Source organism: Chlorocebus sabaeus, chromosome 3, assembly GCF_047675955.1.
Source record: "Chlorocebus sabaeus isolate Y175 chromosome 3, mChlSab1.0.hap1, whole genome shotgun sequence".
Classification (NCBI taxonomy): Eukaryota; Metazoa; Chordata; class Mammalia; order Primates; family Cercopithecidae; genus Chlorocebus; species Chlorocebus sabaeus.
Window position 1 is genome coordinate 5,571,602 of NC_132906.1, and position 16,549 is coordinate 5,588,150.

The following is a 16,549-nucleotide window of genomic DNA, read 5'->3' on the forward strand; positions in this document are numbered from 1 at the left end:
AAACTCCATCTCAAAAAAACAAGAAAGAAAGAAAAAGAAGGAAATTCTGCCATTTGCAACAGCATGGATGGAACTGGAGGCTATTATGTTAATGGAAATAAGCTAAGAATCAAAAGACAAGTACTGTATGATCTCATATTTATGTATAATCTTAAAAAGTCCAATTCATAGAAACCGAGTAGAATGGTGGCTGTCAGGGGTTGGGGGTGTGAGGGAAATGGGGAGATGTTGGTCAAAGGATACAAACTTTCAGTTATAAGATGAACAAGTTCTGGCCAGGCAAGGTGGCTCACGCCTGTAATCCCAGCATTATGGGAGGCTGAGGCAGGAGGATCACATGAGGTCAGGAGTTTGAGAACAGCCTGACCAACATGGTAAAACCCCATCTCTGCTAAAAATACAAAAATTAGCTGGGCTTGGTGGTGCGCACCTGTAATACCAGCTACTCGAGAGGCTGAGTCAGGAGAATCGCCTGAACCCAGGAGGCAGAGGTTTCAGTGAGCAGAGATCATGCCACTGCCCTCCAGTCTGGGCAATGGAGTGAGACTCCATCTCAAAAAAAAAAAAAAAAAAAAAAGATGAACAAGTTCTGAGGATCTAAGGTATACCATGGGTGGTGAAGGATGCATTAATTAATTTGACCATGATAATCATTATACAATGTATACATATATGAAATAATCATGTTACATGCCTTGAATATAGATAATCTTTGTCAATTAAATATATTAAAATTTTAAGAATGGGGAAAAGGGATTGCTGGGGGGATTCCCTAGTAATTCCAATGGACAACCAAGGTTGAGAACCACTGTTTCATTGGATAGGAAGCAGCCTATGAGAAACTGTTCGACAGCTATACTGGAAACACAGAAGAGCTCAGATTGTGGAAAACTTAGCTACGTGGAGCTAACTAATTGAATTCTAACATTTCTATCGTAAGCTGCCTTAAAGTATTTTCATAAGCCAGGCTAAAGTAAATATGGGACCTGAAATATTAGAGGAAGGAATTTAAATGAAGCTGTAGGCAATGGAAAATCATGTAGGGTCTTTAAAGATTTTTTAAGCAGAGGAATGATGTAAATAAAACATTAAGAAATTTAAACAGGATGTAGGCTTTCAGGGCAAGAAGGATGATATCTGATGGAACCTGACCTTGGGTGGTGGAGGCGGGGCCGGGAAAAGGCTGCTAAGGGAGAAAGAGTCCCAGAGGTTCTGGGCATGGGGTTTAGTGGAAACAAACAGGCCTGGGTATCAAATATCAGGTGGTTGCAGAGGTGACCTAGCCATGTTTCTGTGTGATAGAAGAAGCTGCGTGGCTCACAGGAGAGGTATATGTGTGTGCCGGAAACAGCCAGAAAAGATTTGGCTTTCCTGGCAACTGGGCCTGAGTAACACAGTCCAGCGAAATGGAGGGTGAAACACACTGAAACAAGAAGCCAGAGTAATATATTAAGCCTTGAAAAACTGAACACAAAACTGAACTGTGCTCCTATAGATTAGTTGCTACACGCTTGTGTAGCAAAATATATTTTGAACTGAAAAATATAAAGTGGTACGTTTATTTTTAAAAAGGTGTCCGCTAGCGGAAAAAAGCACAAAATTATAGTACTAAATATCATTTTAAAGAGGTAACTTCTCCTTAATACTTACAGAATGTGAGGATGGAATTCACCAACAACAAATCTCAGAGATTTCAGTCAGGGATGCCCTTAACAGTCAAAGTAACAGGAATCTACTAGTCCAGAAAAGGAGAAATCATTTTAAACCTATTACTCGCATTATTACTTCAGCTGTCTTAGTATGTATTTGATGAAAGTGTATTGCTACCAATCTTAAGGAAGCAAGGAATGAGGTTATTTTTTAAAATTATCTTGCAACAAGGTAAACATTTTCAAGCTAGTATTACAAGGTAAAAGGCGAAATCCTGTCCCCATTTCATTCCCTACTCAACTTCAGTGTCATGGTCTGTCATTTTAACTACTCTCCTGCCAACGATCCTAACCTCCCTCGCCTGATTTTCTTTTCATCATACCCAGCTGGCAAGGCCCCAACCCTGGATGAATTCAGCGTCTGTCTTTGCCCAGCCTCCACCTGAGCTGTTGAGTACTAGTGATGAAAATCACACAACGAGGCAAATGGATATTGATATAAACGCATGGCGGCACCTGCAAATGGGCCCCATACGTTGGCTAGAAGTCCTCTGATGACATCCGGCCAGCTATCTCTCCCATTCTGCTCAAGCACTATTTTAAACCGGCAGTCTTTTCAGATATGCAATCATTGCTTTCTCTCTTTCCGCTCCTTCTCCTGCTTCACAGCAGGTGAGCTTTTCTACTTTACAGGGAAAACCAAAGCCATTTGAAAGGGAACTGCTTCAACGTTTACCAGATCTACAGATTTATATGCATCCATGTTTGCATATAGAGACAGGGAAAAACATGGCCACAATATTTTGCACTTCTTACTATCAAGAAGTGGAGTCTATTTGCCCATTCCTTGAATCTGGGCTGGTCTTGTGACTTGCTTTAACTAAGATATGGTGGAAGTGATGTGTGAGTTCCAGAGCCCAGACCTCAAGAGACCTTATGGCTTTTATCTTTGCCCTTTTAAAGCATGTCAGTACCAGATAAGAAAGTCTGAGCTTGACTACTGAATGAGGAAAATCCATGTTCAGAGAGAGGCCCAGCCGAGAGCTAGCGCCAAGGCCACAGACGTACATATGAGGTCATCTTAGACCCACCAGCCCCCGTCTAGCAACTACTTACAGCCATGTGAGTAATGTCAGATGAGACCAGCAGAAACAATTGGCTGAGTCCAGCCAACCTACTGAATCATGAGAAATCATAAATTGTTGTTTTATATCACTGTCTTTGGGCGTTGTGTGTAGGGCAGAAATAGATATGTGATAAGGATTGCTATCCTTTTCTTCTTTCTGTTTGTTAGCCATGGAAGAGATGTGTCTCTTCCTGCTTAAGAGCAATGCTTTCACCTATGCCCCGGGACCATTCCCTCTCCCTATTGTAGAGATACAGAACTATTGTTCTCAGTATCTTCTTGCAAGTGGTTCCATTTAATCCGCAGTGAAATACCTCCAGTCTCTCCTGACTAATATCTCTTTCTACTTCACATTCACGTCCTGTGATAGTGCCCTCTTTGATAAGGAACTACATCCAGCAGGGCCTATCTTTCATCTCCGTTTTCCAGCTAATATCGTCATTCATAAGAATAACTGCTAACTTAGAACATATACCATGTATTAACACCAGGCACAATTCTAAATACTTTACATATATTGCCATCAACTCTCTTGACCCTTCCGACAACCTTTTGAGGTAGTTACTATTATTCCACTTTTACAGATGAAGAAGGAAACTGAGATACAAATAAAGCAGCTTGCCTTGTGAGTTAGGGGCAGGCTCCAGTGCAGAGGAGTGCAGAGGCCAGATTACAGAAGCAGTTCTCTCAACCTTTCTGCTATAAATGTAACTATATTTCTGGTTCCGTTTCGTTACTTCAAACTCACTCTTCAATCCAATGCAGATTGGCTTCGACCCCCGCTTCACTGCCACAACTACTGTTGTTACTGTCCAAAATCATTTATGTATCAATGAATCATGCATTCTCAGTGGGACAATATCACTTACTAAGGGGCAAAATCTGATTCTTAAGGGCTCAAAAAAAAAAGACACTAAAATGGTATGCGGTCCTCCAACGTGCTACAGTACACAAACAGATACAGTATATCTGTAAAATTAACATTTCATGCGGGGTAGACAGAAAAACAATCTAAACATTCTCCTTAGCAGGGAAACCATTTTTTTTTTTTTTTTTTTTTTTTTTGAGACGGAGTCTCGCTCTGTCGCCCAGGCTGGAGTGCAGTGGCCGGATCTCAGCTCACTGCAAGCTCCGCCTCCCGGGTTTACGCCATTCTCCTGCCTCAGCCTCCCGAGTAGCTGGGACTACAGGCGCCGCCACCTCGCCCGGCTAGTTTTTTTGTATTTTTTAGTAGAGACGGGGTTTCACCGTGTTAGCCAGGATGGTCTCGATCTCCTGACCTCATGAGCCACCCGTCTCGGCCTCCCAAAGTGCTGGGATTACAGGCTTGAGCCCCCGCGCCCGGCCACCATTTTCAAACAGGTTGAGAAACTGTGATACGTTTAACACTACAGTCTTTATCTTGCTGGACTTCTTGGCAGCATTCCGTGCTATTGCCCATCCCTCCTTTGCAAAACATGTTCTTGCTTTGGCTTTTGTGATTTCATATTCCCTGATTTCCAAATAACCCTCTGGCCTTTTCTCCTATATTCAGTCCTTGAATGTTGGAGGTCCTCAGGGACTTGTTCTTTCTCACTGTAACATATTTATTTTGCAGGCAATCTAACCAACTCTTATAGCTGGTGATTCTCCAGCCCTGCTCTTTCCTTTGAGCTTCAGACTCTCACATCTACTTGCCCACCAGATATATTCACTTGGATTTCTGAGGCATCTCATGTTTGACATGTCCAAAATCAAACTTACTTTTTTCATCTAAACTTGTTACTCTCAATCTTCCCCATCTCAGTAAATGGCAACATCCTCAGGAGTCATCTTAATTACTTCTTTTTCTTTACTTCCCATCCAACTGATCAACGTGTTCCATAAATCTCTGTCTCCACCTCTATCTATCTATCTATCTATCTATCTATCTATCTATCTATCCATCCATCCATCCATCCATCTCCATCCTTTCCTATCAATTCATCCGTTCATCCATCCATCCATCCATTCACCCATCTATCATTAATCCATCCGTCCATCCATCCATCCATCCATCCATCCATCCATCCATTCATTCATCTATTCATCCATCCATCCATCCATCCATCCATCCATCCATCCATCCACTATTCAACCATCTATATATCCATTATGCATCCATTCATTCATTCATCTATTCACCCATATATCTATCCATCCATTTATCTATCTATCTAATCTACCTATCTATTCATCCATCCATTTATCTCTCTCTCTCTCTCTCACCATCCATCCATCTGCCTTGCCTTCTACAATTAATTCTTCACATAGCACCAGGATATTCTTTTTAAAGCATGAATCACATCTGGTCACTCCCCTCCTTATAACCTGCTGTTCCCTGTCTACCTCTCTGTCTTCACTTCATACAATTTCCCCTCTTACTCGTTATATTCTTATCATCTTTCTATTCCTTCATTCCCAGCTTTGGCCTTTGCACTTGCTGTCTGTTTAATCTGCCTGGACTACTCTGTTCCCTCATCCACAGCAGATTTTGTTTCTCAACATTCAAGTCTCTGCTTAAGCATTGTCTCCTTAGAGAACCCTTGACCATCTACCAGTCTAAAGGAATTTTCTCCTAGTCCCACTTTCTATCACATTGTCCTGCTTTATTTCCTTTATAACACTTAGGGTATTCTCCCTCCTGTGATCTCCGTACCCCCACCTCCCTCATGCCCCCTAATAAAGGAGCGCTCATATTCTTGCATGGTCCTGTCCCTGTGCCTACACTTAGTTGGCCTAGGATGGGCCTGACTCAGCCATACTAGAGCCCTTCTTGGGATTTTTAGAGCTAGAACTGAGAAACAGTCAATTCTTCACTAATGATAGCCATTGTCTGATGCAAAATTCAGCAACTATTGGTGGTCATGTTTCCCGTTGTGTGGAGGAGATGAGTCCACAAAGGCAAATGACACTCACGTGGTAAAGGGGAGAAGAGTAACATATTTTTGAAAGTTTTTTTTTTTAATATTCTGGTTATTTCTAAGGTCTAAATTATATTCTGGATGTTTGCAGAGTTAGTAAGGAAGCTTTTTGCATCTATAGTTTCTTTGAAAATTTTTAAAAAATCAGGCCAGAAAGATAGAGTGAAAAAAAAAGAAAAATTTTAAAAAGGCTCTGTGATTGATTAATCTAACTTGTTCTTCCTTGCGTCGAACACTGTGCTCACACGTAGATGGTTAATATGTGTGGGATGAACATGCCATCTGTAGAATGAGAGGTTACTTGCTGTCCGCTGAAAGCATGCGTTATGAGTGAGAAAGTGGAACTCAAAGTTGTAGAGACTGCAGTGGTTAACTATAAGAGCCACTTGGGCTTTTGCATTAATATATCATGAAGCACTCAGTCCTTTTGCAGTTATAAAAAGCCCTTTTTAGAGGCAAGACTGAGGCAAGATACTAAATGTTTTAAAATGACTGTCCTCCACCTTTATTATTATTAATGTCCATTTCAACATTTATTGAAATCAATCCAATTAAACACATTCTAATGAAATATAATTCTGCAAACAAAATGTGCTTGCCACTGTAGGGGATATAGAGAGGATTAAGGCAGAAACTTAGTCATTAAATTTATTAAGGGGCAGATTTTTTTAATCACATAAAATAAATGATTAAAATACAAAGTAGCTATAATGAGTTACAAATAAAGTGCAATGGTGCCAGGGCTGGGGTAGAGGTTCATGGTAAAGAAGGGTCATATCTAGTTGCAAGAACTGGGAAAGGCTTCACGACCAAATTAGGCACTTGGGGGATGGGTAGGACTGTAAAGGTAAGAGATGGTATGAGGAAGCTTCTTAGTCCTTAAGAACCGGACAGCGTATTTGGCATGAGTATGAAGCACATTGTGTAGGTAATGAAGGCATAAATGAATGGAGTTGGCAGTAAACAACCAAATGACTATTTACTGGCATCGCTAATCACAGGAATTGAGAGGTTCAGGGGATAGAATGGTATGTTCAGTTTCAGAAGTTTTGTTTGAGACGACAGTAGAATATCCCCTTAGGTAGTATAGGAGGTAGTTGAAATGTGGGACTGGCTTTTGGGAGGCAAGTTAACACTGGCGATGTTAAATATAAAATGTAAATCAAACCACATTTTATGCAGAGAAGCATAGGCATTATTTGTGCATTGTTTAGAACATGGACCAAAGAGGGTCCTAGGCTCTAGAATATCACTGGAGAAGTCATGATAGAGCAAAGAGATATGGGACGTCAGTATAATCTGGGGTTGAAAATCAAACTGAAATTACAACTCCATGTCCCTGATATGCTCAGTTCATTCAAACAACAATTCTGAACCTCCATCTCATGATTTCTAGGAAGTTGATTCCATGCAGGTTCTACTCCTCAAGTTTTTGCAATAATAGTAGTAAGTGCTACAAACCCTTCCTAGCTCATTGCTTTGGCTCTGTAGGCCATTTTCCATCCTGCATAATTGAGTCCCCGGCTGCTGCCTCTCTCTTTCCTGCAAGCACGCACACAAGCTTTACAGTTAAGACCAGGCTGATAGCTTGGGGATGGCAGCAGGGAACTACCACACACAAAAGGAGACACTTAAAACTGAATATTAGATGCTACTGTTCCTAGCATTAGCCATGCTCTCCTATAAAGGGCCGTTAGTGGCTATTTCTTCCTCAGCTCCCCATCTTGATACCATTTTACAGGGTCAGCTTACCTCCTACCACCATATTTCTCCAACCTATAGTCTAGGCCTCTAACTCTCACCCTGGCTTCAAAGAGAAAAGCAGACCTTACTCTCCCCTAGTCCAAGGTTAGCTTCTTTTCCTGCCCCAGGAAAAGACTGACAGTCAGGATTGACATTCAGGATACTCAGTTGACAGTGAGGACACTCAATTCCTTCAGGGAGAGTTCACCTTCACCCAGAGTGAAGCCAGCCAAAACAGTGTACAAAAGTACATTTTTAAAAGTCTGAGGCTGGGTATGTGGCTCACACCTGTAATCCCAGCACTTTGGGAGGTTGAGACGGGAGGATCACTTGAACCCAGGAGTTAAAGACCAGCCTGGGCAACAGGGTGAGACTCCGCCTCTAAAAAAAAAAAAAAAAAAAAAAAAAATTAGCTGGGTGCAGTGGCACATGCCTGTAGTCCCAGCTACTCAGGAGGCTGGGCAGGAGAATTGCTTGAGCCAAGGAGTTCAAGGTTGCAGTAAGCCATGATCGCATCACTGCACTCCAGCCTGGGTGACACAGCCAGACTCTGTCTCAAAACAAAAACACACACACACACACACACAAAAGGTCTGGGACCTTCAGTGTTCCAGGGTAGCGTGTGTAAGTGGTACGGGAGGTGGGGGAAGGGGAACCCGATACAGTGTAGGGCCAAGCTGAGTCCCAGGCCTCTTCACAACTTTTCCTCTGGTGTGGTAGCTTGATTTCTCAAGATCTATGAGTAAATGCGTGCACAAAAGACACATTCCTCAAAAAATACAAAATACACTGTCTAAGGAAGAATCTTTTAAATCCGTATTTAGAAAATGATGTAATTCTTTAAGGATGCAAAGGAGCAGTTCTGCTAGAGTCACCCGATTTACATCACTGAATGGAAACAAATAATATGCCATTAATGAAAGCTTACATTTGTTTTGTGCTTTGCACTTTGCAAAGAAAAAATTCTAGGCTCCAAGAACACACTAATAAATGATAATACAGGATTCAAACCCAGTATACTAAAATACTAAATACTTATATTTTATAGTATGCTAGGTAAAAACAATTTAATTTTACACAGTGGTGAAGTCACTAATTTTCCCCAAGGAAAAATTATGTAAGAGGAAGCCCTTTGGAGGTTTTTTCACAAGATGGTATCGTCATCATCATCATATGCATATGGATTTTTTTTGAGATAAACATGTTTATTCATTCATTAATGTAACAAGTGTTTACTGTGCATCATTATCAAGGCATGACACTAGGTTTTACGGAAGATGCAAATATGACTTCCTATAACAACTTAGGATCTAGCAAGGGAGAGGAAATAAAAGATGAAATGGAATTTGATAAATACCACAGGAAAGGTGTGAAAAAAGTGTTAAAAAGTTCACATTAAAAGTGCAAAGTTCCCTTTGGGAAGTGGGGAGCTTTAGTGGAAATGGTAACAATTGGAAACCAAAAATTGAAAACAGACAAATAAGAGGGATAAAATAAAATGATAGATTAGTATCAATCTTGAAGCAGGACTCCTGAAGCAGAACATATTGCTACCGCAAAATTATTAACAAACTAGTCCCCATGGATTTAGATCCTTTCTGTAATCATAGCTGGAAACTGGTGTTCTTATAGGGAGCATCGCAGAAGGCTGTACTGTACTCAATACTTCCTGTAAACGGATAGGAAAGGTTGGATGGTCATCTGTCACAAGAGTAACAATGTTTGGGAGTAGCTTGGACAGTAGTCATTGATTCACTTTTATTGGAGCTTGTAATGTCAGTATGTTGACATCATTGTGCAGCTTATCAGATTGTGAACACCAAGAGTACCCCAACTGCTGGCCCGCGAGCTGTTTACAAATATATCGGCTTTTATAGATGATAGTGGCCTTTAACATCTGGAGTTCAGAGTGGCACAAAATGTGTTTCTAAAACTACCCTCCTTCCCACGTGCATCTCTTTGGTCAAGTTTATGGCTGGAATCAGACTCTAGTTAGATCGCTATAAAAATAAAAATAAAAATAAATTTTCCCCAAGTGATTGAAACGAATTTCACCCTAGACTACGAGTCCCATCATGCAACGCTCCCATATTCCCACCATGTGGGGCGGAGTCGTAGAAGAGGCGGCACGGCGGCGGCCTATGCATTCTGGGTATTGTAGTCTGGGAACCGGCCACCGCTGGGGCTGGTCCCACGTGGTGCATTTGGCGGCAGCTTTGGGCAGCGGCTCCCCTGCTCCCTCCACACGGTCCTCAGGGTGCCAGCGCCAGCAGGGGCGGCCAGCCACCGCGGGAGCGGTTTGGAGGGTGGTCCGGAGGCAGCCCGAGGCTTCGCGACGTTTTTGCGACAGCCGCGGCCGTGTTCCGCGAGTGCCCTCCCTCCTCCTCTCTTTGAGGAGGTACCGGCTGTTGTGCGGCGCTGCCTTTCTGTTTGAGTGTATGGGAGAGTGAGTGAGTGAGTGAGTGTGAGCGTGTGTGTGAGCGCGTGAGGCGTGAGTGCGCGTGTGAGAGGACGAGAGCCCGCCTGGCCGCCCCGCCGCTCCCGCCGCAGCAGGAGCAGAACGCGCGACCGGAGAGAGCGGCGGAGCCGGCGCCCAGGGAGCCCGCGGGGACAAGGGCAGAGACACCGCTCCCCACCCCCAGCCCTCGTCCCTCGGCTCTGCTTCGCCGGGGGATCCTCCCCGTTCCTCCACCCCCGGCCGGCCTCTGCCCCGCTGCCCCCCTGGATGTCCCCGGCGCTTTCGCGGGGCCTCCTCCTGCTCTTGCCGCATCAGTCGGGCTGGTGCTGCGGCCGGCGGGCGTAGAGCGGGCGGGTTCCCGGGGGCTGCGGCTGCCCGTGCTTCCCCGGTCCCCACCCCTGCCCCCCGGCCCCCCGACCCAGCTCTCCGGCCTCGGAGGCTGTGACAATGGACTATGACTTTAAAGTGAAGCTGAGCAGCGAGCGGGAGCGGGTCGAGGACCTGTTTGAATACGAGGGCTGCAAAGTTGGCCGAGGCACTTATGGTCACGTCTACAAAGCCAAGAGGAAAGATGGGTGAGTGTGTGCGTCCGGGCCGGTGTCCGCGCTGGGCGGCGCTCCCGCAGGCCGAGGCAGGTAGCCCGGAGGGAGAGCGGGCCGCCGGGGTGCCGGGCTCTGACTTCCTCGACGCCGGCCTCTGGCTCCGCCAGCAAGGTTTGGGGAGGAAGTGGTGTACGAGGGATCCAAACCCACAAGAAATCCTGCGTGCCGCATCTGTGTTGTGCTTTGGTGGTAAGAGGGAAGAGGAGCCTCTGCACCGTAGGCTGTATACTTTTCAAGGATTTCAAAGCTGATTTATGAAAAAATGCGTTCTAAAACGCCGGGTTAAATGTTTCTGTTTGTTTTTTTTTTTTCCTTGGTGGATTTATTATGGTAACCTTCTGGGGATTTCCTCACCCGCCTCTGGAGTGTCATCCATCGGTCTAGAAGGAAGGCTGTGATCCTTTCCCCCACCAGTTTGTGATCGATTTTTTATCAAATTTGTATTTTATTTGAGGGAAGGAAGGCAGCGAGTGAATGTGGTTCTGGAGAGAGTTCCCCATACTGATCATCTGCACCATAAATGTTGCAGTTGCTATTTAGATATTATTAGCTGTGAATTTTTACATAGAACAATGGGGGTTTGGTGCAGGGTGGGTGGTGGGGAAGAAGACAAGTGACATAGGACTATCTCGTTGAGGCTGTTTCCCCCAAATTTAGCGGCTGGCAGTGAACTTTAAATAATCCCTTTGCTTTAAATATTCTTCCCTAGTAACAACTTAATTAAACCTATGAGTGGTAATGCTTCCAATTTAGTTTCTTAACAGGCAAGTGAATTGTTCGTTTTTTCTCTTTGTCAGTAGATGAATGTCTTGTAATATTGACAAAAGAGAAGGCAGTTCTTAGTTGGGGGGAATAATATATATTTTATTAACTCCATGTTTTCTTGTAAAATGGATGTTGTCTCTGTTGCCTTTGACAGAATAGAAAATTATTGAAAAGTCAAAGCTTATTATATAATCTTTGGATTTTATTAGAAACGAAGTAGCTTTACTGGAACATCCCAGTTTAGTTACCTGCTATATGATGTTTAATCACTTAAAATTTCAAATTAGGAGAGTATGTTCAGACTACATTAGCACGAAAAAAAATTTGTAAAGCTGAAGTTCCCTAGTGTGGGGGAGGGGGGCGCATATTTATAAATACTTTAGTATTCTGGATGTTGGAAAGGAGAGTGTGTATTTATTCAACATTTTTCTTAGATTTACTGAAATACGTTTCTAAAAGTATTTACAATGGACTCTACGAGGAAGATAAGAGTTCTAATTAATTTGGAATATGTATTTTAGTGCTTTTATGCCACAATAAAGTGGAACAGATCGGCAGAAGGTAGGGATTTGGATTTGAAAACTTGATACTCTGGGCGCCGCACGTATTTAAAAGTACTTTTTAGCACTGGAGAAATCAGCGTCTGGAGATACTGCTGACTCTGTTGATGTCTAATTAGACTTATTGTTGAAGTTTTACTCTGTAATGACATATATTTTAAAAATTATGTTTGATAACTTACCATACAATATTTCTCAAAAGCTCTAAACCATCTCTCCTTCCCCCAGTATTATGTAATTTTGGGCATATTCATAAAATCCCCAATCCCATGAGATTAGACATTACAGTGCATTTGACCACACTGTCATGTTATATAAAATTCTAGCGCCTTTGCATTATTTTTAATCTGTGTGAGAGAAGCCGCTTCTGTTTTCAAAAACTATGAACTTAAGCTAATAAAATATGCATATTTGTTTTAACGTTGTACTTTTATTAGAAAACTAATACTGTGTATTGGCAGGAGGTACTTAAGCATATTTTATATCTCCATGGTCCGGTTTTAATTTAGGTTGTTAAGAATAATTTGAAAGAATAATTTCAATATCTTTGAATTTAAAGATAGTTGAAGGTATAATGTATGGACATTCTTAGTTATCCGTGACAGCTGAAAAGTAACATTGCATTTTGGAAAAAAGAGCTTATTATTTGTAATCCTTGGCGTTTGTTTTCCATCAGTCTTTAATGATTCTCTTTATGTGATGAACTTCTGTTTTTAATGGATCAAATGTCAAGAGAGTTTTAAAATTACTATCTTTTAGAGATAGTTTTGGAGAGTTTTAAAATTACAGGGATTTTTCAGTTTTAGAGAGTTTTAAAATTACAGGGATTTTTTCGGTTTGACTTCTTTTTTGTAACCTCACTGGTAAAATATCGCATACTATTTATGAGGTTCTTTTGATCTTATGTCAGTGAAATGTAATTTAATGCATTTTAGTCCTGGTAAAATAAAATTTGTGGCTGTTTAATCTTTTATAATAAGATGATGATCAAATAATTTGTTTCTAGTATTGATTTACTTTCAAATTACATTATATATTCTGCAGCTGAGATTTGTTCTCTAGGAACTCAGACAGTAACACCTTCAAGGAGAACCTGAGAATTTCTATAAAAGGAAATAACACAAATAAGCTTGGTTTAGACATATTTGACTATTGAAATGAATGTATGTAAACGTTGTATCCTTTCAGTTGCCCCAGTGACCATAGAACATGAACAATTGGTAAAATAATTTAGACCAGAGGAGTTAGCTGCTTAAATTATTAAGTTTTAGGAAATAAAATAGCTTGAAAGATTCATTTTTTGACTTACTTGAGGCATGATTGCATGGTAGGGAAAAGGGACCTTTTATTACTGTGTGAATTTCAGATTATAATAGAGTTTAAAGACATACACAATACATCCTGGGATTAATTTCTTCTCACTAGTGTCGCCATAAATGAGATAGTGTCCTTTGTGTCTGAACACTTAAAGGGTACTCAGTGGGAATCAGGGGGGTTCATTTTCTTTCTGAGTTGATTGTATCTTGTCTTTGCAGAATTTAGGCAACCAAAACTAATTTTGTTTTAAAGAGTAGGAAAGCGTTAGAAGACAGAAAACAATTTGTGTTTTTCAATTCTAGACTTTCAATATTTGCACTGGATGTTTGGATAATTTAAAATATCAATTTGGGATAAGAGATTTTTCTTCAAAAAAGAAAAACAAAAGGAAATTTCTTAATAGGGTTTTTAATCTGTTATAATCTATGTTCCAAAGAATAGATAATTATGAGTAAGGAATGAGTGTGTGTTTGTGTGTGTGAGTGAGAGAGAGCGAGAGAGAGAGAGAGAGAGAAATATATTGCCAACCTTCTTTGGGGCACATTTGTTGAGAGCCCAGAGATGATTAGTAGGCAGTGATAATGGCAATAACAGCTAAATTACTGAGTAAGTTTCAGGTCCTGAGTAAAGCACGTTACATTCATCATCTATTTAATCCTCACAAGAAGTACATCAAGTCAATACTGTTATTTTTCAGTTTTCCAGGTAAGGAAACTGAGGCTTAGAAAGGTTAAGCAAATTTACCCATGAGTACACAGCTAATTAAATGTCAGTTAGGATTAGAGGATTAGGTGCAGTTTTTTGTACTCCAGAGCCCATGCTCTTAACCATTATGTTTCTTTTTTTTTTTTTTTTTGAGACGGAGTCTTGCTCTGTAGCCCGGGCTGGACTGCAGTGGCCGGATCTCAGCTCACTGCAAGCTCCGCCTCCCGGGTTTATGCCATTCTCCTGCCTCAGCCTCCCGAGTAGCTGGGACTACAGGCGCCCGCCACCTCGCCCGGCTAGTTTTTTTGTATTTTTAGTAGAGACGGGGTTTCACCGTGTTAGCCAGGATGGTCTCGATCTCCTGACCTCGTGATCCGCCCGTCTCGGCCTCCCAAAGTGCTGGGATTACAGGCTTGAGCCACCGCGCCCGGCAACCATTATGTTTCATATGATTAATATATTGAATAAGTAGAAACATAGTTGTGGAGTTTGATTTCTAGTGGGTTACTCAAAAACAAATACCTTGTAAAACTATTAATATTTGTTTCAATAAACTGGTGTACTTTCTGGGTATATTACTGAAGCGCCCTAGTTTTTTCAAGTGCTATAAAACTGTTTGTGTAGATATATGGGTATGTCTATATGTATATACACAACATACTTGTGTATCTGCAGGGGTGTGTGTGTGTGTGTGTGTGTGTGTAGGACTAAACTCTAATGAAAGCCACGTGGAAGCACTTCATCTAATGGAAGGAACTCTACATGAGCGATCCTGGAAACCTGAATCTGATTTCAGACTGTGCTTCTGATAGCAGTATGACCTTGGGCAAGTCATTTGCCCTTATAGATCTTAGTAGGGAGGTTTCAGCAGATAATTTTTAGGGTCTTTTCTAGTATTATGATTTGAGGAAGTAAAAATTATGAACATAAAATGTAATTTTTTTTGCAAGATTAGGCAAACAACCACTAAAAAATTGTACTTTAGATGATGATGTATTTCCCTATTTTTTAGTCTCATGCTTTAATGTTGTTTCTCATCAACTGCCAAAGAGCTTGGTAACTTCCAAAGACCTATCAGTTGCTTAACCCACCATGTCTTATGCTACCTTGCCATTCCTCTGTATTTATCTCTTAAGATGTTGAGGATTTATGGGCTAGTGCCTGTTCCCACTCCCTTGAACCATTTGGTGGGCAGCACAAAGGGACTCTTCTGATTCAACGTGCGTTGGAGCGTCCCATTACCTTTGTCCTCTTCTGAATATGGCTGAGTGCTGCATCTAAGTTCATTTTGATTTAAATATTTCTTTAGGTGTCAGAAATGCCAAATACAACATGTAATTTCTATCACTGGAATAGTCATGTATGCAATAAAGAGTATTCCTTATAACCTTCTGAAAATGTGACAGAAAGGGACAGTTAGTCCCCTGTATCTGCAGGTCCTGCATCTGTAGATTCAAGCAACTGTGGATCAAAAATTTTCAAGGGGGTATGGGGGAAGGATAGTTGCATCTCTACTGAACATGTACAGATTTTTTTTTTCTTGTCATTATTTCCTAAAAAAATAGAGTATAACAACTGTTTACATAGCACTTACATTTTATTAGGTATTATAAGTAATCTAGAGATGATTTAAAGTGTGTGGGAGGATATGCGTAGGTTATATGCAAATAGGACACCATTTTATATTAGAAACCTGAGCATCTGTGGATTTTAGGGAGTGGTCCTGGAACGCACCCCTTGTGGATACTGAGGGATACTGTGGATACTGACTGTATTTGCTGTGTATTTCTTATCTCCATGTGGTTGAAGTTACCTTCCTTAGACACCAGTGCATTTAGATCTACTGTTAGGCCACTTGGAGATTTCATGCTTAAATTTCATTTTTTTTAGTAGCAATACTGGGAAATCAATTCATTTGGGATTTGTTCATGTGGGTTATTACTTTTACTGTGTCTTTGAACATTTGAAGAAGTCAGTTATTCATTCAACAAGTATTTATTGGACCCTTCTATGTTTCAAGCACTGTCCAAGGTATTGGGAATGTAAAGATGAATAAAATATTCCATTATTTGAGGAGATCACTACTGGGGAAACAAATATGTAAATAAATTGTTGCAATTCAGTAAGCACTATAGTAATACAAGGTATTATGGCAACAGAGACGGAAGCCCTCAGTTGGTTAAGGTTTTTAGGGAAAGTCTCAAAGTTTACAGTATTTGATTTGGATCATGGAAGACAGGGAAGATCTCATCAGAAAGGACATTCCAACAGGAATAGGACAAAGGGATTTTTAAAAATTGTGTTTTCTGCAGACCCCAGCAAATTTTGTGGGTTTTAATTTTTTTCTTTCCATGCCTTTCTTCTCACCTTGTTTTCCCTGGCCAGCATTTCTTGAACTCTTGTTGTACATGTAGTAGTATATACATGCACTACAAATGCTCCATTGCACCCATTGGACATGGTGAGGTACCCGTTATTTAACAGTGGAGATACATTTATCAGTGTTGGCACTGAACACCGTGAATGTATGTGTGTCAGTTTTCATGAGAACATTGGCCGTTCAAGAAAAGCAGCCACTGAAATCCAGGAGTCTGATTTAAGACTCTCTCATGTAAAACTGCCATGGCAGAACTCTGTTTTGCCTGGAGCTCTGGTTGGCAGATGATTCTGCTTTGGCCTCAC

General features: G+C 41.3%; 1 protein-coding gene across 7 annotated transcripts in view; it reads left to right on the forward strand.

Annotated features, from left to right (window-relative positions):
• The window catches only part of CDK8 (cyclin dependent kinase 8), a 210,003-nt gene that overhangs the window by 52,468 nt on the left and 140,986 nt on the right, over positions 1–16,549 (forward strand). For 2 of the 7 annotated variants that reach the window (XM_008021776.3, XM_008021777.3), the window contains exon 1: positions 9,782–10,493. The exons of 1 other annotated variant lie outside the window; for it this stretch is intronic. In XM_008021776.3, the coding sequence (XP_008019967.1) occupies positions 10,366–10,493 (128 nt within the window). In that variant the 5' untranslated portion in view covers positions 9,782–10,365. Of the gene's footprint in view, positions 1–9,775; positions 10,494–16,549 lie in introns of those variants that run through there. 4 more of the 7 variants (XM_008021778.3, XM_008021775.3, XM_008021774.3 and 1 more) reach the window with 4 other exon arrangements.